Source organism: Chiloscyllium punctatum, chromosome 4 (genome assembly GCF_047496795.1).
Source record: "Chiloscyllium punctatum isolate Juve2018m chromosome 4, sChiPun1.3, whole genome shotgun sequence".
NCBI classification, from domain to species: domain Eukaryota; kingdom Metazoa; phylum Chordata; class Chondrichthyes; order Orectolobiformes; family Hemiscylliidae; genus Chiloscyllium; species Chiloscyllium punctatum.
In genome coordinates, this window is record NC_092742.1 from 7,929,234 (window position 1) to 7,948,816 (window position 19,583).

The 19,583-nt window shown below is 53.1% G+C and overlaps 1 protein-coding gene across 2 annotated transcripts in view; it reads left to right on the forward strand.

The window, feature by feature from the left end:
- The window catches only part of jag2b (jagged canonical Notch ligand 2b), a 231,095-nt gene that overhangs the window by 174,051 nt on the left and 37,461 nt on the right, over positions 1 to 19,583 (forward strand). Inside the window, exons 10-13 of one of the 2 annotated variants that reach the window (XM_072568028.1) lie at positions 1,152 to 1,265; positions 2,739 to 2,785; positions 5,350 to 5,526; positions 17,743 to 17,893. In XM_072568028.1, the coding sequence (XP_072424129.1) occupies positions 1,152 to 1,265; positions 2,739 to 2,785; positions 5,350 to 5,526; positions 17,743 to 17,893 (489 nt within the window). The remainder of the gene's footprint in view (positions 1 to 1,151; positions 1,266 to 2,738; positions 2,786 to 5,349; positions 5,527 to 17,742; positions 17,894 to 19,583) is intronic. The other variant, XM_072568029.1, reaches the window with a different exon arrangement.

The window sequence follows — 19,583 nt, forward strand, 5'->3', positions numbered from 1 at the left end:
CAGCAGAAGAAACCTGGAGCAGTCTCCCCTCGAAATAGCTGGGCCAGCAAGTGTTTGAAACTTTCAAAACCGGGAGCAGTATTCTTATTATTGCTGCTTAAGGGTATTAAGGGACATACACTAAGGTGGACTTGATGGAACTAAAGTACCGTTTCCCCTCCTTGTCGATCTAATTAAATGGGGTGTGCCAGGCTAAATAGTTTTGTCCTGTTGTTCTACTATAAAGACAAGGATCAGGCGAAGAGGTGTGAGACTTTAATACCCTGAGAACTTTGTCCTCTCTCATGGTGTTGAGAAGTTAGTGTGGAATGCAGAGATCCTAAAATCCTGGAATTCCCTCCCTCAGGGCATTGTGGGTCAACCCACAGCACATGGACTGCAGTGGTTCAAGAAGGCAGCTCACCCCCACCTTCTCAAGGGGCAACTAGGGACGGGCAGTAAATACTGGGGCAGCCAGGGACACCCACATCCCACAAAAATTAATAAAAATAAATAACTCTGAGCTCCCAGCACTGGTGTGTCTGGTATAACCCAAAAGGAAAAATCGTTGTACGATTGGGCAACTTGATTGGAGCGGTGTTGAAATATGAAAACATACAATGACTGGCCTCCTCCTGAGCTCCTTCAGCCCGTTGGGCCTATGCCAGTCCTTTGGTTAAAACTATCCAGTTAATCCCAATCCTCATTGTTCAGGAAAGTATTTTTCTAGAATGGTTTGTTTGAGTCTCTTTTGAATATTGATATTGGATCCACTACTGTTACCGTCCCAGTCAAAACATTCCAAATGGTTCTGGATTAGTGGTGCTGGAAGAGCACAGCAGTTCAGGCAGCATCCAAGGAGCTTCGAAGCTCCTTGGCTGCTGCCTGAACTGCTGTGCTCTTCCAGCACCACTAATCCAGAATCTGGTTTCCAGCATCTGCAGTCATTGTTTTTACCTAGCATTCCAATTGGTAACAACTTCCTGAGTAAAAGGGTTCAAGGTCTGGGGATATCTCTGCTCCTAAATTAAACAATGCATGAGGTGGTGTGGTTTCTTGCTGATTTACATCTTTGGGTCTTTCTCTAGCTGGCTTGCTTTTTGAGCTGTGGTTGCTGACTGTCCCTTTGTGTCTCTGTTTGTCTCTCCCTGCCTCTCCACATCCTCCCACAGATGCTAATGAATGTGAGATGGAGCCTTGCGTTAATGCTTATTCTTGCAGAAACTTGATTGGTGGATATTACTGTGACTGCTTCCTGGGATGGTCTGGACAAAACTGTGATGTCTGTCAGTATTCACTTCATGTTTTCATATCCATGAAAATACCTGCGCACGGTTTTGAAGTCTTGCAGTGGGGAAGTACAGGGATATCGGGCAGGCAGATGGCAATGTGGATTTAGAAGCACAGATGAATCTCTCATCACCTTGTTGAAAGCCAGAGCAAGCTAAAGGGGCTGGTTCAACACCCATATTATTAGCTTGTAACAACAAGCAGGTGTTTCTTAGAGGAGAAAGTGAGGACTGCAGATGCTGGAGATCAGAGCTGAAAAATGTGTTGCTGGAAAAGCGCAGCAGGTCAGGCAGCATCCAAGGAGCAGGAGAATCGACATTTCGGGCATAAGTCGATTCTCCTGTTCCTTGGATGCTGCCTGACCTGCTGCGCTTTTCCAGCAACTCATTTTCAGGTGTTTCTTAGATCAAAGGTGATGTTCACCACTGCAGTCCTCCGACATCAGGTGGGTCACTGAATAATAGAGTCACGTGGGGGTCTGATTCTCTTAATCTGGCTGTCACTGAGAAAGATGGCACTTTGTACTTTGCCCTTGCTTGAAGTCGCATAGTTCATGTTACTCCGACAGTGCTGTTGGTGGGGGTGGGGGTCCCAAGAACTTGACCCAATGCTATGTTCATCACAGTGGTTGTTAACTTGAAGGGTATTTGAAAATGATGCTATTCCCACGTACCTCCTATCCACACCTTCCTATGTGGTGAAGGTTATGGGTTATGGAAGTATCCTCCGGTCTGTTGGGAGGCTGTACTGGGAACGACGTCAACTGGAAATTCTCTCTCTGATCAGTTCTGATTGTTCTGATTGGAAAGTGTTGTGGGTGTCAATGGAAGGGATTGGGCTTGGATGTGAGAGCTTCCACTGCCCTACTCTCCCTCTCCCAGTGTCCCTCTCTTTGTCTGTCTCCCAGTGCCCCACTCCCAATGCTCCTCTCCCAGAACCCCACTGCCCCTCCCCCAGTGTCTCTCTCCCACTGCCCCTGTATCTCTCTCTCCCCCAGTGTCCCCATGCCCATCTTGCAGTGTCCTAGTCCCTCTCCCAGTGCCCCAGTCCCTCTCACAGTCCCCCTGTGTCCCTGTCACACATTCCGGGTGTCCTTACATATGGAAATGCTGATTTGGGATGTGAGTTGTTGGAAGCTGCAGGAGTTTCCTCCTGTACCTCCGAGCTCAGAAAGGGATTGAATAAAGCCTGTTTCTGGGTTACCGGCAGAGTAAGGAAAACTAGGAAACCCCAGCTCCTCTCGCTGTGAAACAAACCCCCTCCCTTACTGCAGAGAATTCAGCAGCAGAGGAGTTGCAGCCAGCCCTACACCTTCACACCTAGATCAGAGTACTGCTGTCCAGTGTTTGAGTAGGTGGGGATAGGGAAAGAAAAGTGGCAGGCTCAGACCAATAAATCAAATTACAGGCCCCTCTGCAGTGTCCTTTTAAATGACATCTTGTGTAATTCCTGGCTTGTTGTCTCTTCAGATAATGACATCTGCCATGGACAGTGTCAGAATGGAGGGACGTGCAAGGTATGAAAAGAACTGTTTGTAATAGAATGACGTTATATAGTACTGAAACACTTCCAAAGTATTTCTATCTGTGTTTATGCTGCATACAAGGCGTCTCTCACTTTGATTCATTCCCCCTCCCAATCGGCGTATCCTTTCAAACAAATAATTATTTTCATTCACAGCCTTTTGAATTCCTTTCAGTACCCACATGCTAGTATAGGAACTGCCTAGTGAAGATGAATTTTAAGATTAAACTATAGAATCTTGAAAATGGCCTGTTTCCTGCAAATGCAATAGACTTAAAGATATCTTAATTGTTGGAAAGGTCTGCAAATTAAAACATACATCTGGCCTTTTATTCCGGGGTGGTTGTGTGCTGTTTGAAGGGTTCTCCAGCTCCTTAGGAAGGTAATACACTCCTTGGGAATACTAGTCAGATATGAATTGGAGCTATTTATAGACCACTGAGCAGTAGCAGTAGTGTGGGGCACAGTATTAATAAGGAGATGAGAGATGTTTGTACAATGGGCAACACAGTTATCATGGGTAATTTATATTTCCGTATGCACTGGCTAAACCAATTGAGCATTAAAAGTGTGGAGGAAGAGTTTCTGGAATGAGATGAGATTTCTAGAGCAGGAGGTTGAACCAACTAAATGACTATTGATTTTAGAACTAGCATTATGTAAATGCTATTATGTCCAAAGATGTGCAGGTTAGGTGGGTTGGCCATGCTAGGTTGACTGTAGTGTCCAGGAATGTGTCGGCTAGGTGGATTAGCCATGGGAAATTCAGGGTTAGAAGGATAGGTAAGGGGTCTGGGTGGGATGCTCTTTGGAAGGTTACTGCAGACTTGATGGGCTGAATGGCCTCTTTCCACATTGTAGGGATTCTGTGATTCTGATGAAAAGGGGCTAATCAATCCTCTTGTGAAAGAAGGTTTAGGGACCACAGTTTGGTAGAATTTTACGTTATGTTTGAAAGTGAGATGGTTCATTCTGAAGCAAGGGTGTTAAATTTGAACAAGGGAAATTATGATGACATGAGGTACAAATTGGCTGAGTTTGATTAGGGAGCTGCTGTTTTGAAGTGTTGAATAACTGCTGGTCTTGTCCTTGAGGTATTATGAAGCATGTACTGTATCTTTGAGAGAGTGACTGCTGTTCTGAACTGAGAGCTTACACACACCTGTATATGACTAGATGGCAGTCCCAGAGTGTTTTAGAAAATTGAAAATTTATAACATTTGGCTGTGAAATGGATACTGAGTTTTGGTTGCTGTTTTGACATCAATTTGAATTTAACCAATCGGTTAAAATTATGCCCCAGGATACCAAAACCCAATTGAGTTTGAATTTATTATTTTGCCAACATCGGACCAATGAGATGATCCGATGTTGGGAGGTACAAGAATGTGAACATTTTGAAAATTGGTGAGAGCTACTGCCATAGAGAGAAATTGCTGGAGAGCTAATTGCCCATCTAACATCTTGCTCTCAAAGAAATTGGAAAACACCCTCTATCAAAGGTATCTTTTCATGTGAAGCATATTCGCAGTAAAAAGAGAAAAGACAATCCAGGGAGATCAGCAGCTGGAAAACACTGAAGAAGACAGAAGATGTGGAGTTTTGAAATGAAGTTGATGTAACTTTACTAAGTGTCTTATTGGAACAGCATGATATTATAGAGTCTGAGGTAGATACTAAGCATTAAGAGAAGGAAGGGCTTAGATTTGTGAATAGTTTTTTGTTTAATGCTCACTTAGAAAAATAAATTTATGTTATTTTCTTTTAATCGTGGAATTTGGGAGATCTCCATCACTCATATTTTAACAGATGATGAGGCGAGGTGAGCTTTGCTGGGTGTTTGGTTTAATTAACAGAAAAGATTCACCTCCATGTTGTAAGAGGGAAAGACTTCTGCAGTCCTTATCTCCACGTGACTCCAGATCCACAGCACAGTGATTGTTTTTAACTAGCCTCTGAAATAACTGAGTAAACCCCTCAGTTCAACGGCACTTAGGGAGAGCCAACAAATGCTAATCTTGCCACCAACATCCATATCCCATGAAAAGAGCAAAGATAAAGATGCCCCTGAAATTTCTCCCAGGGATAATTGCCCCTTTCCTAGCTCTCAAAATCAACTTGTATTTTTATATATTTTTTTTAATAAGACACTATCCAATAAGAAAATAACACCGAATGTTATCAGGGGATGAGGGGCAGTAGATTGAACTGAAAACAAAACATGCTAGAGATCCCAGTGGGTCAGGCAGCATCCATGGAGAGAGAGCTAGTGAATGTTTCGAGTCTAGATGACTCTTCATCAGATGCTGCATGACCCACTGTGATAGTTAGCATTTTTTTTGCTTTCAGTACAGAGTCCAGCATCTGCAGTAATTTGTTCCGACGATATGGCAGTAGTTTGGAGTTTGGTTGGTAGATTTTTAAGGAGGAAAGAAAGGGGGTGGGGACTGTGAAAGAAATTCCAGAATCCTGACGACTGAAGGCAGAGTACCACTTGTGGGTCTGCGGATTCCAGAAGAATGTTATTATGCCTGTAACCTCTTTGTAACATTTCAGCACGACAGTGTGTACAGTTACCAGTGCATCTGCCCGCGTGGAATTGTCGGCAGAAATTGTGAATTTAAAATGAACGAATGTGCAAGCAAGCCTTGTTTGAATGGAGGCCGGTGTCAGGGTCTGATCGGTGGGTTCCGCTGTCACTGCATTCAGGGTTATGCAGGAACCTTCTGTGAGGTGAGTACACGGATTATTGAGGGCGGGTGGTTTGTGTGTCTACATGCTCTGTATTCCTACCGGGTGAGGTAACCCTTCAGTATTACTACCCACATTTTGAATCACATGCAATGGTACTCTGCTGCCCTTGTAGCCTTTGGAGAAAGTGAGGAGTGCAGACACTGAAGATCAGAGTCAAGAGTGTGGTGCTGGAAAAGGACAGTGGGTCAGGCAGCTTCCGAGGAGCAGGATGCTTTTCCAGCACCACACTACACAGAAGGTGTAGAGAAAGATCACATCAAAGATGAAAGATCCATTCATTAGTCTGATAACAGTAGGAAAGAAGCTGTTCTTGAATCTGTTGGTATGTGTTTTCACACTTTGTATCTTCTTCTGGATGGAAGGGGATGGAAGAGAGTATAACCGGGGTGGGAGGGGTCTTTGATTAAACTGGCTGCTTCCCTGAAGCAGCAGGAATTGTAGACTGAGTCAATGGATGGAAGGCTGGTTTGTGTGATGGGCATGTTTGCCTTCATTACTCAGACCATTGAGTACAGGACATGTTGGTGAGATCACTTTCAGAGTACTTTCCTATCGGAAGGATATTAACTTGGAGAGGATGCAGAAAGATTTACCAAGGTGTTGCTGGGAATGGAGGATTTAAGTAACAAGGAGAGGCTAGGACTTTTTCAGTTGAGTGTAAGAGGTTGGGGGTGACCTTATAGAGGTTTATAAAATCATGAGGGCCGTGGATAAGGTGAATAGCAAAGGTCTTATCCCTAAGGTGGGGGGTTCAAAACTAGAGGGCATATTTTTAAGGAGAAAGATTTAAAAGGGACCTGAGGGGCAACGTTTTCACACAGAGTGTGGTGCGTGCATGGAATGAGCTGCAGGTAGATGCAGGTACAAAAGACATTTGTACAGATACATGAATAGGAAAAGTTTGGAGAGATGTAGGCCAAATGCAAGCAAGTAGGACTAGATTTATTTGAGAAACTTGGTTGGCATGGACAGGTTGGATCAAAAGGTCTGTGTTCCGTGCTGTATGACTCCATGACTGGACTGTGTTCAGAACTCACTGTAATTTCTTATGGAACAGTTGCCGTATCAAGCTGTGATACATCTAGATAGGATGTTTTCTATGGTTTTATATCAAAACGTCTCCCTGAAGTATCACAAATTCTGTACTGCCACATAAGAATCCAGACTGCATTAGGATGGACTATTTCTAACTGAGTTTAATCGTTTTACAGTTCTGAATGACATGATTTTGGTTTTGAGAGGCATAAGTTGTGTTCTGACCTACAAACATACCTACACAGCCCTTCGAGCCTGCCTGTCACTCAATAAGATCTTGGCTGATCTGATTTTAATCTTATCTTTACATTCTCGCACATCCGTGACAAATCTTTCATTTTCTTGGTCATCGAGAATCTATCTGCCTTCAAAATATTTAAAGATTCTGCATCCACTGTCTTTTTCAGGACGCGAATTCCAAAGAGACTTAACCCCTTAAGAAAATGTTATTTTCCTTGGGCCCTGATGAGTAGGTGGACTGCAGTTTTCTTAAGTAACATTGAGATAAACGTGATGCGCTACATTTTGGTGAACAAAGGGACGTCAGCCTGCAGGTTCACAATTCCTTGAAAGTGGAGTCACAGGTAGACAGGATAGTGAAGAAGGCATTTGGTATACTTGCCTTTATCAATCAGTGCTTTCAATATAGGAGTTGGGAGGTCATATTGGGAGGTCACAGGACATTGGTTAGGTCACTTTTAGAATACTGCATTCAGTCCTGGTCTCCTTACTATAGGAAAGATGTTGTTAAACTTGAAAACGTTCAGAAAAGATTATAAGTATGCTGCCAGGATTGGAGGGTTTGAGCTATAGGGAGAGGCTGAACAGGCTGGGGCTGTTTTCCCTGGAGCGTCAGAGGCTGAGGGGTGACCTTATAGAGGTTTATAAAATCACGAGGGGTGTGGATAGGATCAAGGTCTCTTCCCCAGGGTAAGGAAGTCCAAGACCAGAGGAGCATGGGTAAAAGGTAAAAGGGACGTAAGGGGCAAGGTTTTCACACAGAGGGTGGTACGTGTATGGAATGAGCTGCCAGAGGAAGTGGTGGAGGCTGGTACAATTGCAACATTTAAAAGGCATTTGGATGGGTACATAAATAGGAAGGGTATGGAGGGTTATGGTCCAAATGCTAGCAAATGGGACTAGATTAATTTAGAATATCTGGTTGGCATGGACAAGTTGGACCGAAGGGTCTGTTTCTGTGCTGGACATCTCTATGACTCTAGTTCCACCATTTGGAGATGATGGATTGCCAGGGCAAGGACAGGGTGTTGGAGGTGATCCTGGGTTGAGAGATTTTAGTTGTCAGGTTGAACAGGAAGATGCGAAGGCTTCTGATACGTTGGGGAATCGAGAGTTATGGGGAAAAGGCAGGAAAGTGGAGCTGAGGTTAATCAGATCAGCCACAATCTCAATGCATGCTGGAGCAGACTTGATGGGCTGAATGGCTTCCTTCTCCTCCTACGTTGTATGGTCTTACTTAGGTCTGGAAAGAGAAGCTTTCCCAAGATCGCTGAGTATATAACCAAAGAATATAAATTATAAAGCTGATCAGCAAGGGAAATGAGGGAGGTGTTGGTGGTGAATTTCTCCTGCAGGTAGTAGTTGGGAAATAAAATGTCTGGCTAGAAATAGTTGAGGTTGAGGGAGCAGAATCACGACCAGGTTTTAAAAGGGAAGCAGATAGATGTCTGGAAAAAAGTATTCAGAATAATTACAAGTACAGCAGAGGCAAGTAGGCAACTCTGAGGGTATCATTACTATAGGCTAGATAAACTTTGTATTTAAAATTCAGCATCTTATGATCAACCACAGCATATTACATAGAATTCTGACTTGTGCTTCGTGTAACCTCCTCTCTATTACTTCATCAAATCCCACTATTTGTTTTCTCCCTCATGCAGCACCCAGTTTTCTTTTGAAGACAAAACCCCTCCAGCCCAAAGATATGCATGTTAGGTGGATTGGCCGTGCTAAATTGCTCATGGTGTCCTGAGATGTGCAGGCTAGCTGGGTTAGCCATGGGAAATGTGGGGTTACAGGGATAGAGTGGGCTGCTCTCTGGAGGGTTAGTGCAGACTCGCTGGGCTGAAAGGCCTCTTTCCACACTGTAGGGATTCTGTTCTATGAACAATTGTCTGTGGTAACAAGTTCCACATTCTTGTCACACACGCTGGTGAAGAAGTGCTTTCAGAACTGGGTTTACTAGTGACTCTCTTTATTTATAACCTCTAGTTTTATTCTCCCCCCACAACTGGAAACATCTGCTCTCCATCAAAGATGAGCTTATTTTGGAAGTTGTGACTCAGTCAGAAGAGCTGCAGTCTTTGCTTTTTGCCTGAAATGCTTCTAAATAGCTTCATTGCAATGTGATGCTCCCATGGTGATCCTGAATAATGTGACATGTGACAGAAGGTGATCAGGACAGTGGGTTTCTGATTTGGGGACTGGTCCACGTGTGGTGTGGCTAGTGCTGCCAGCGGCTTGGATTGACATATCTATCTCTCAGTGGGACTGAACATGATTTTAAGAGCTCGTTTGCCTTATTCCATCACCACTGTGCGTAAACAGCCTGTCTGATAATGCTTAAAGGCAGATCAATGTCATGTCTGTAAGGCAAGTCCCAGCCTCTGCTGGCAACGTGTAATGGAATTGGACGTTGGAGCCGGGCAGGCTGATTAATCCCCACCTCCACTTCTCTGCTGCCTGAAATGTGTCCTTTCAATTGATCAGAGCTAAACCGTCTGTTCCATACTTAGTCATTGCTTACATCTGGAGGCTCTCTGCTGCACTGGGGGATAGGCCAGGGAACATAGAACTGTATGGTACAGGAATGGGCCCTTCAGCCCCACAATGTTGTGCCGAACATGATGCCAAATTAAACTAATCCCTTCAGCCTGCCCTTGGCCCATATCCCTCCATTCCTTACATATTCATGTGCTTATCGAAAAGTCTCTTAAATGTCTCTTACTGTATCTGCCTCCACCACCGCCCCCAGTCTCCACCACCGCCCCCAGCCTCCTCCACCACCGCCCCCAGTCTCCACCACCGCCCCCAGTCTCCACCACCGCCCCCAGTCTCCACCACCGCCCCCAGTCTCCACCACCGCCCCCAGCCTCCATCACCGCCCCCAGTCTCCTCCACCGCCCCCAGTCTCCTCCACCGCCCCCAGTCTCCATCACCGCCCCCAGTCTCCATCACCGCCCCCAGTCTCCATCACCGCCCCCAGTCTCCACCACCACCGCCCCCAGCCTCCTCCACCACCGCCCCCAGCCTCCTCCACCGCCCCCAGTCTCCACCACCGCCCCCAGTCTCCATCACCACCGCCCCCAATCTCCATCACCGCCCCCAGTCTCCTCCACCACCCCCAGTCTCCTCCACCGCCCCCAGTCTCCTCCACCGCCCCCAGCCTCCATCACCGCCCCCAGTCTCCTCCACCGCCCCCAGTCTCCTCCACCGCCCCAGCCTCCATCACCGCCCCCAGTCTCCTCCACCGCCCCCAGTCTCCTCCACCGCCCCCAGTCTCCTCCACCGCCCCCAGCCTCCTCCACCACCGCCCCCAGCCTCCACCACCGCCCCCAGACTCCACCACCGCCCCCAGACTCCACCACCGCCCCCAGACTCCACCACCGCCCCCAGTCTCCACCACCGCCCCCAGTCTCCACCACCGCCCCCAGCCTCCTCCACCACCGCCCCCAGTCTCCACCACCGCCCCCAGCCTCCTCCTCCACCACCCCCAGTCTCCACCACCGCCCCCAGCCTCCACCACCGCCCCCAGTCTCCACCACCGCCCCCAGTCTCCATCACCACCGCCCCCAGTCTCCTCCACCGCCCCCAGTCTCCACCACCACCGCCCCCAGTCTCCATCACCGCCCCCAGTCTCCATCACCGCCCCCAGTCTCCATCACCGCCCCCAGTCTCCATCACCGCCCCCAGTCTCCATCACCGCCCCCAGTCTCCATCACCGCCCCCAGTCTCCATCACCGCCCCCAGTCTCCATCACCGCCCCCAGTCTCCATCACCGCCCCCAGTCTCCACCACCGCCCCCAGTCTCCACCACCACCGCCCCCAGCCTCCACCACCGCCCCCAGTCTCCACCACCACCGCCCCCAGCCTCCACCACCGCCCCCAGCCTCCACCACCGCCCCCAGACTCCACCACCGCCCCCAGTCTCCATCACCGCCCCCAGTCTCCATCACCGCCCCCAGTCTCCATCACCGCCCCCAGTCTCCATCACCGCCCCCAGTCTCCATCACCGCCCCCAGTCTCCATCACCGCCCCCAGTCTCCATCACCGCCCCCAGTCTCCACCACCGCCCCCAGTCTCCACCACCACCGCCCCCAGCCTCCACCACCGCCCCCAGTCTCCACCACCACCGCCCCCAGCCTCCACCACCGCCCCCAGCCTCCACCACCGCCCCCAGACTCCACCACCGCCCCCAGTCTCCATCACCGCCCCCAGTCTCCATCACCGCCCCCAGTCTCCATCACCGCCCCCAGTCTCCACCACCGCCCCCAGTCTCCACCACCGCCCCCAGCCTCCTCCACCACCGCCCCCAGTCTCCACCACCGCCCCCAGTCTCCTCCACCGCCCCCAGTCTCCACCACCGCCCCCAGTCTCCACCACCGCCCCCAGCCTCCTCCACCACCGCCCCCAGTCTCCTCCACCGCCCCCAGTCTCCTCCACCACCCCCAGTCTCCACCACCGCCCCCAGTCTCCATCACCGCCCCCAGTCTCCACCACCGCCCCCAGCCTCCTCCACCACCGCCCCCAGTCTCCTCCACCGCCCCCAGTCTCCTCCACCACCCCCAGTCTCCACCACCGCCCCCAGACTCCACCACCGCCCCCAGTCTCCATCACCGCCCCCAGTCTCCACCACCGCCCCCAGTCTCCTCCACCGCCCCCAGTCTCCACCACCGCCCCCAGTCTCCACCACCGCCCCCAGTCTCCATCACCGCCCCCAGTCTCCACCACCGCGCCCAGCCTCCTCCACCACCCCCAGTCTCCACCACCGCCCCCAGTCTCCACCACCGCCCCCAGTCTCCACCACCGCCCCCAGCTTCCACCACCGCCCCCAGCCTCCACCACCGCCCCCAGCCTCCACCACCGCCCCCAGCCTCCTCCACCGCCCCCAGCCTCCACCACCGCCCCCAGCCTCCACCACCGCCCCCAGCCTCCTCCACCGCCCCCAGCTTCCACCACCGCCCCCAGCCTCCACCACCGCCCCCAGTCTCCACCACCGCCGCCCCCAGTCTCCACCACCGCCCCCAGCCTCCTCCACCACCGCCCCCAGCCTCCTCCACCGCCCCCAGTCTCCACCACCACCGCCCCCAGTCTCCACCACCGCCCCCAGTCTCCACCATCACCGCCCCCAGTCTCCACCACCGCCCCCAGCCTCCTCCACCGCCCCCAGCCTCCACCACCGCCCCCAGTCTCCACCACCGCCCCCAGCCTCCTCCACCGCCCCCAGCCTCCTCCACCGCCCCCAGTCTCCATCACCGCCCCCAGCTTCCACCACCGCCCCCAGCCTCCACCACCGCCCCCAGTCTCCACCACCGCCCCCAGCCTCCACCTCCGCCCCCAGTCTCCACCACCGCCCCCAGCCTCCTCCACCGCCCCCAGCCTCCTCCACCGCCCCCAGTCTCCTCCACCGCCCCCAGTCTCCACCACCGCCCCCAGACTCCACCACCGCCCCCAGTCTCCACCACCGCCCCCAGTCTCCTCCACCGCCCCCAGTCTCCACCACCGCCCCCAGTCTCCTCCACCGCCCCCAGTCTCCATCACCGCCCCCAGTCTCCATCACCGCCCCCAGTCTCCACCACCGCCCCCAGCCTCCACCACCGCCCCCAGTCTCCTCCACCGCCCCCAGCCTCCTCCACCACCGCCCCCAGTCTCCACCACCACCCCCAGTCTCCACCACCACCGCCCCCAGACTCCACCACCGCCCCCAGACTCCACCACCGCCCCCAGTCTCCACCACCGCCCCCAGTCTCCACCACCACCGCCCCCAGACTCCACCACCGCCCCCAGACTCCACCACCGCCCCCAGTCTCCACCACCGCCCCCAGTCTCCACCACCACCGCCCCCAGTCTCCACCACCGCCCCCAGTCTCCACCACCACCGCCCCCAGCCTCCACCACCGCCCCCAGACTCCACCACCGCCCCCAGTCTCCACCACCGCCCCCAGTCTCCACCACCGCCCCCAGCCTCCTCCACCACCGCCCCCAGTCTCCACCACCACCCCCAGCCTCCTCCACCACCGCCCCCAGTCTCCACCACCGCCCCCAGTCTCCACCACCGCCCCCAGCCTCCTCCACCACCGCCCCCAGTCTCCTCCACCGCCCCCAGTCTCCTCCACCGCCCCCAGTCTCCACCACCGCCCCCAGCCTCCACCACCGCCCCCAGCCTCCTCCACCACCGCCCCCAGCCTCCTCCACCGCCCCCAGTCTCCACCACCGCCCCCAGTCTCCATCACCGCCCCCAGTCTCCACCACCGCGCCCAGCCTCCTCCACCACCCCCAGTCTCCACCACCGCCCCCAGCCTCCTCCACCGCCCCCAGTCTCCACCACCGCCCCCAGCCTCCACCACCGCCCCCAGCCTCCTCCACCGCCCCCAGCCTCCTCCACCGCCCCCAGTCTCCATCACCGCCCCCAGCTTCCACCACCGCCCCCAGTCTCCACCACCGCCCCCAGCCTCCACCACCGCCCCCAGCCTCCACCACCGCCCCCAGTCTCCACCACCGCCCCCAGCCTCCTCCACCGCCCCCAGCCTCCTCCACCGCCCCCAGTCTCCTCCACCGCCCCCAGTCTCCACCACCGCCCCCAGCCTCCTCCACCGCCCCCAGTCTCCTCCACCGCCCCCAGTCTCCACCACCGCCCCCAGCCTCCTCCACCGCCCCCAGCCTCCACCACCGCCCCCAGTCTCCACCACCGCCCCCAGCCTCCTCCACCGCCCCCAGCCTCCTCCACCGCCCCCAGTCTCCACCACCGCCCCCAGCCTCCTCCACCGCCCCCAGTCTCCACCACCGCCCCCAGCCTCCTCCACCGCCCCCAGTCTCCATCACCGCCGCCCCCAGTCTCCACCACCGCCCCCAGCCTCCACCACCGCCCCCAGTCTCCACCACCGCCCCCAGCCTCCTCCACCGCCCCCAGCCTCCTCCACCGCCCCCAGTCTCCACCACCGCCCCCAGTCTCCACCACCGCCCCCAGTCTCCTCCACCGCCCCCAGTCTCCACCACCGCCCCCAGGCTCCTCCACCGCCCCCAGCCTCCACCACCGCCCCCAGCCTCCTCCACCACCGCCCCCAGCCTCCTCCACCACCGCCCCCAGCCTCCTCCACCACCGCCCCCAGCCTCCACCACCGCCCCCAGTCTCCATCACCGCCCCCAGTCTCCATCACCGCCCCCAGTCTCCACCACCGCCCCCAGTCTCCATCACCGCCCCCAGTCTCCATCACCGCCCCCAGTCTCCACCACCGCCCCCAGCCTCCACCACCGCCCCCAGTCTCCACCACCGCCCCCAGTCTCCACCACCACCGCCCCCAGCCTCCACCACCGCCCCCAGTCTCCACCACCGCCCCCAGCCTCCACCACCGCCCCCAGTCTCCACCACCGCCCCCAGTCTCCACCACCGCCCCCAGTCTCCACCACCGCCCCCAGCCTCCTCCACCACCGCCCCCAGTCTCCTCCACCGCCCCCAGTCTCCACCACCGCCCCCAGTCTCCTCCACCGCCCCCAGTCTCCTCCACCACCGCCCCCAGCCTCCTCCACCACCGCCCCCAGTCTCCACCACCGCCCCCAGTCTCCACCACCGCCCCCAGCCTCCTCCACCACCGCCCCCAGTCTCCTCCACCGCCCCCAGTCTCCTCCACCGCCCCCAGTCTCCACCACCGCCCCCAGTCTCCACCACCGCCCCCAGTCTCCTCCACCGCCCCCAGTCTCCATCACCGCCCCCAGTCTCCACCACCGCCCCCAGTCTCCACCACCGCCCCCAGCCTCCTCCACCACCGCCCCCAGTCTCCTCCACCGCCCCCAGTCTCCACCACCGCCCCCAGTCTCCTCCACCACCGCCCCCAGTCTCCTCCACCGCCCCCAGTCTCCACCACCGCCCCCAGTCTCCTCCACCGCCCCCAGTCTCCATCACCGCCCCCAGTCTCCACCACCGCCCCCAGTCTCCACCACCGCCCCCAGCCTCCTCCACCACCGCCCCCAGTCTCCTCCACCGCCCCCAGTCTCCACCACCGCCCCCAGTCTCCTCCACCACCGCCCCCAGTCTCCACCACCGCGCCCAGCCTCCTCCACCGCCCCCAGTCTCCACCACCGCCCCCAGTCTCCTCCACCACCGCCCCCAGTCTCCACCACCGCGCCCAGCCTCCTCCACCGCCCCCAGTCTCCACCACCGCCCCCAGTCTCCACCACCGCCCCCAGTCTCCTCCACCGCCCCCAGTCTCCTCCACCACCGCCCCCAGTCTCCTCCACCACCGCCCCCAGTCTCCACCACCGCGCCCAGCCTCCTCCACCGCCCCCAGTCTCCTCCACCGCCCCCAGCAGCATGTTCCAGACACCTACCACGCTCTGTTTAAAAGAACCTTGCCCATTACATCTCCTTTGAACATTCCCCCTCTCATCTCTGACCCCCTAGTCTTAGACATTTCAACTCTGGGAACAAGATTCTTCATGTCAACCCTATTTATGCATCTCATAATTTTATAGAATTCTATCAAGTTTCCCCTCAGCCTGCACCACTCCCAACAACCCAAGATTTTTTAACCTCTCCTTTAGTTCATACCCTCTGATCCAGGCAGCGTCTTGATAAACCTCTTCTGCATCCTCTCCAAAGCCTCCATATCCTTGCTGTGATGTGGTGACCAGAATTGAATGCAATACTCTAAGTGTGGCTTAAGCAAAGTCTTACAAAGCTGCAACACAACATCCTGACTCTTGTACTCCATTCTCCAACCAGTAAGTGCAAGCATGCCACACACCCTCTTTATCACCCTATCCACTTGAGTGGTCACTTTCAGGGAACCTACTAGCAATTGCACTTGTACAGTTTCTGCTGTAAGCGGGTAATTTGTAACCTGAGGACACCAGTGTTAAGATAATTTGATCAAAAACACCAGTGCGAATGAGAGAGATTTCCATTGATAGAGTTGTCACGAGGTCAGTTGTTAGTTTTAAACCTGAGATAGATCAATAAAGGTGTTAGGGGAAATGGGCTAAAGGCAGGAGGGTTTAGGTATATAGAGTTAGACTCAAGGACATGGTGCTGGAAAAGCACAGCAGGTCAGGCAGCATCTGAGGAGCAGGAGAATCGATGTTTCGGGCAAAAGCCCTTCATCAGGAATGAGGCTTAAGCCGAAACGTCAATTTTCCTGCTCCTCGGATGCTACCTGACCTGCTGTGCTTTTCCAGCACCACTCTCTTGACTCTAATCTCCAGTATCTGCAGTCCTCACTTTCACCATATAGAGTTAGAGCACGAATCAGCTCTGATCTCATTGAATGGTGGATTCGAGGGGCTGAATGGCCTACTTGTTCTCCTGTTTTCCTAAATTATTACAAACCAAAATGCACTCCTGAACAAGGTGTTTGAAACGAATTCAATTCTGACTTCCAGAGGAGAAAGTGAATGAATAATTGAAGAGAGAGAATAATTGCAGAACTGTGGAGCAAGACTTGGTGCTCAGGCAGGAACCAGATCGGATTGCTGGGCTGGACAAACTCCCCTGCGATGTATTTTACCATGCCTGCTGTTGGTGGCATCATGTCACCCCACATTTGTCCTGTTTAAATTGTTTTATGACTTGAAGATGTGCCAATTTGTTTAATCAAAAACAGTTTATTGATACCAGCAACGTTGAGAGTCTCCAAGTGTACTAATTAGGCTTGCTGCAGTGAACTGTCTTATTTGTAATTATCCAACTTAGTGGTGCAGCTTTTAAAAGGGTTTTCTGTCTTTATTTAAACCCATCCCCAGCAGCTGCTGAGAACTAATTACTCCATACTCTGGTGGGATTAGAACAAGTCAGTTTCCTTGCAGCCAATTCTTTCTTACCTCACCTCACCCATCACAACGCCAAGCGATTCCTTAATAGATCCAGATCTTAATGATTGCTGATTTATTCTTTAAAGGGTCCGATTCTGGGGCAGGTGGGACTTGAAGCTGCTGGAGCTCCTGGCCCAGAGGTTAGGGAAAGGCTGCTGTAGGTGAGCCTTGAATCCTCCCCTTCGGCAGGTGTTGCCGAGGGAGCTGACTGGCCGTCACCTCGTTTTGTGAAACGCTGCCATTGGCCGTGAGGGGACTGCTCAACTCCGCAGTACTCTATCATCAGTAAATGGCATTTAGTTTCCAAATACATCATTCCTGAGAGATTTGGATGCTTCAAAATGCTCTTTATATCAAGGTGACCTTCATACTATGTTCTCCTTATGCTTTGTGCCGAAAGTCTGATTCGGCGCGGTGGCTCAGCGGTTAGCAGTGCAGCTTCACAGCACCAGGGTCCCAGGTTCGGTTCCAGCCTCGGAGTCTTTGTGGAGTTTGCACATTCTCCCCGTGTCTGCATGGGTTTCCTCCAGGTGTTCCAGTTTCCTTCCACAGTCCAAAGATGTGCAGGGCAGGTGAATTGAACACGCTAAATTGCCCATAGTGTTAGGTGCATGAGTTAGAGGGAAGTGGGACTGGGTGGGTTGCTCTTCGGAGAGTCAGTGTGGACTGGTTGGGCTGAAGGGCCTGTTTCCACACTGTAGGGAATCTAATCTAATCTAATCTAATCAAATGAAGGTGGAGGGTTTATGTTCATGCAGCTGGGTTGGAGGAAAGGCAGGGAAGATCAGGAAGCAACCGCTCACATGATTATGATAGGTTTTGCAATCTGTAGGTGGAGGAAGAGACGGAGGCCAGGAGGCCCATGCTATAGAAGTGTTATTTATAAGCTAGAGAATGGTGTGAGTTCTTTTCATGCCAGAGCTGTCAGAAGGTAGGGTGTTTGGGGAATTCAGAGGAGCATTGGCTGTGATCTGACGAAAGACTACAGATTGAAAAGCAATTGAATTGATTGCGGAGATGGAGGGAATGCACGAACGATACATTAGTATATGCTTGTGTGATGTTTCATGGCTCTACTAAATCTGAACTCTTACACGGTTCCTCCCTATATCACAGAGAAAAGTCAATTATTGTGATCCAAACCCATGTCAGAATGAAGCAAAATGTTACGTTCTTGGTGAAGATTATTACTGCGCATGCCCCGAGGACTACGAAGGGAAGAATTGCTCGTTTCTGAAGGACCACTGCAGATCCGCACCTTGCCAAGGTATCAGTTACCAGCTATTTCTAAAGAAGCCTACTCCACCACGTTGTTATACAATTCTGGGGCAGGTGGGACTTGAAGCTGCTGGGGCTCCTGGCCCAGAGGTTAGGGAAAGGCTGCTGTAGGTGAGCCTTGAATCCTCCCCTTCGGCAGGTGTTGCCGAGGGAGCTGACTGGCCGTCACCTCGTTTTGTGAAACGCTGCCATTGGCCGTGAGGGGACTGCTCAACTCCGCAGTACTCTATCATCAGTAAATGGCATTTAGTTTCCAAATACATCATTCCTGAGAGATTTGGATACTTCAAAATGCTCTTTATATCAAGGTGACCTTGGAACTGCTGCTGGCAGTGACAGGAGAGCTATTAAACAGCCTGTACACTCCTCCAAGATGATGCTTGACTTTTCCATGAGGTGTGTGAGTGTTGTTGTAGTTGGTATGTTTGGAAGTGAGAGAATCCTGGCCTTTTTGTGAATTTTCAGTCCCACACACAGCACTACACAAGTCAGGCTGTGAAGAAACTTTTCTGTTCTTTGAAGGCATCAAGCGAGCTGTGTGAGGGGTTGGGGGAGGGAGGGAGGTGGCCTTATTTCATTGTTCCACATACTCTGGTAGACAGACACACCTGGTAATGACTGCCCATAGCACAGGCTTCTGACTGCACAAGCACTGTCCATAGTGAGCAGGACTCCCATGATGCACAAACAACAGGAAACAGCAAAACAGCAACATTGTAAGTAACTGGTAGACCTCAGTGTGTTCAGGGAGCAATGAATACAGGGCGATTTATGATATGGGCCCAAAGAGCTTTACTCGAGCATGTAGGGGAATGAGCAGTCTGAGGAGAAACCAGTGCCTCCTGTGTCTAAAAGTGCAATCTTTGGCCCTCAATCAGAACAAGTTACATCCAGCACCTTCATTGTAATCCCAATGTGCTTGAAAAGAAACCCCCCTCTTGCTACCACAGGCCATGAGTAGAATGAGTGTAGATCACATCACACACATGATGTCAGAACATTCAGTCTACAGGGTCAGTATCCACTGTGCCTCTGCTAATCGGGTTTGGTGTGACTGCTTGATGTTTGTAATGCCTTTCTTCACTTGCCCTGACTTTGAAAGGTGCCACTAAGAGGGGTGTGTGTGGGTGTGTGGTTGGTGTGTGTGCACGAGAGTGGTGTGTGGTGTGGATGTGTGTCGGTCGTATGTGCACCAGAGTGATGTACCCTGGCTAGTTTCTCACCTGCTAACCTACCACTGTCGAACGATTCACAGCCCGAGTCATTAATCAGAACAAGAGTGTAACGGTTCCAGGAGGGTGCAAGGAAACTAGGGGGCAGGAGAATTAACAGGCTAAATTGAGGAAATTGAGTTTGTTTGTATTCGGAAAAGGGATTTCCATTTGACCGAGCTGAAGCTGCAGTTGGAATTGACCAAATGGATTCAAGGAAATTGTCAGCTGCAGTTAATGATTCAAATCACAGGGATCATTAGGCAGGGAGTCTGGAGTAAGAAGGGAAGTTGGAAAGAATCTGTAAACCTGAAGGGAAATAGTTTTAGGGACGGGTCACCAGGGAAGGTTATTGAAGTGCACAGCACAAATGAGACACAGGGCAATAGCATGGTGTCGAGGGATGGGGTGGGGATTGGGGTGAGTAGATTTGAGGGATGGTGATGTCATGAGGTATTCCTGTTGATC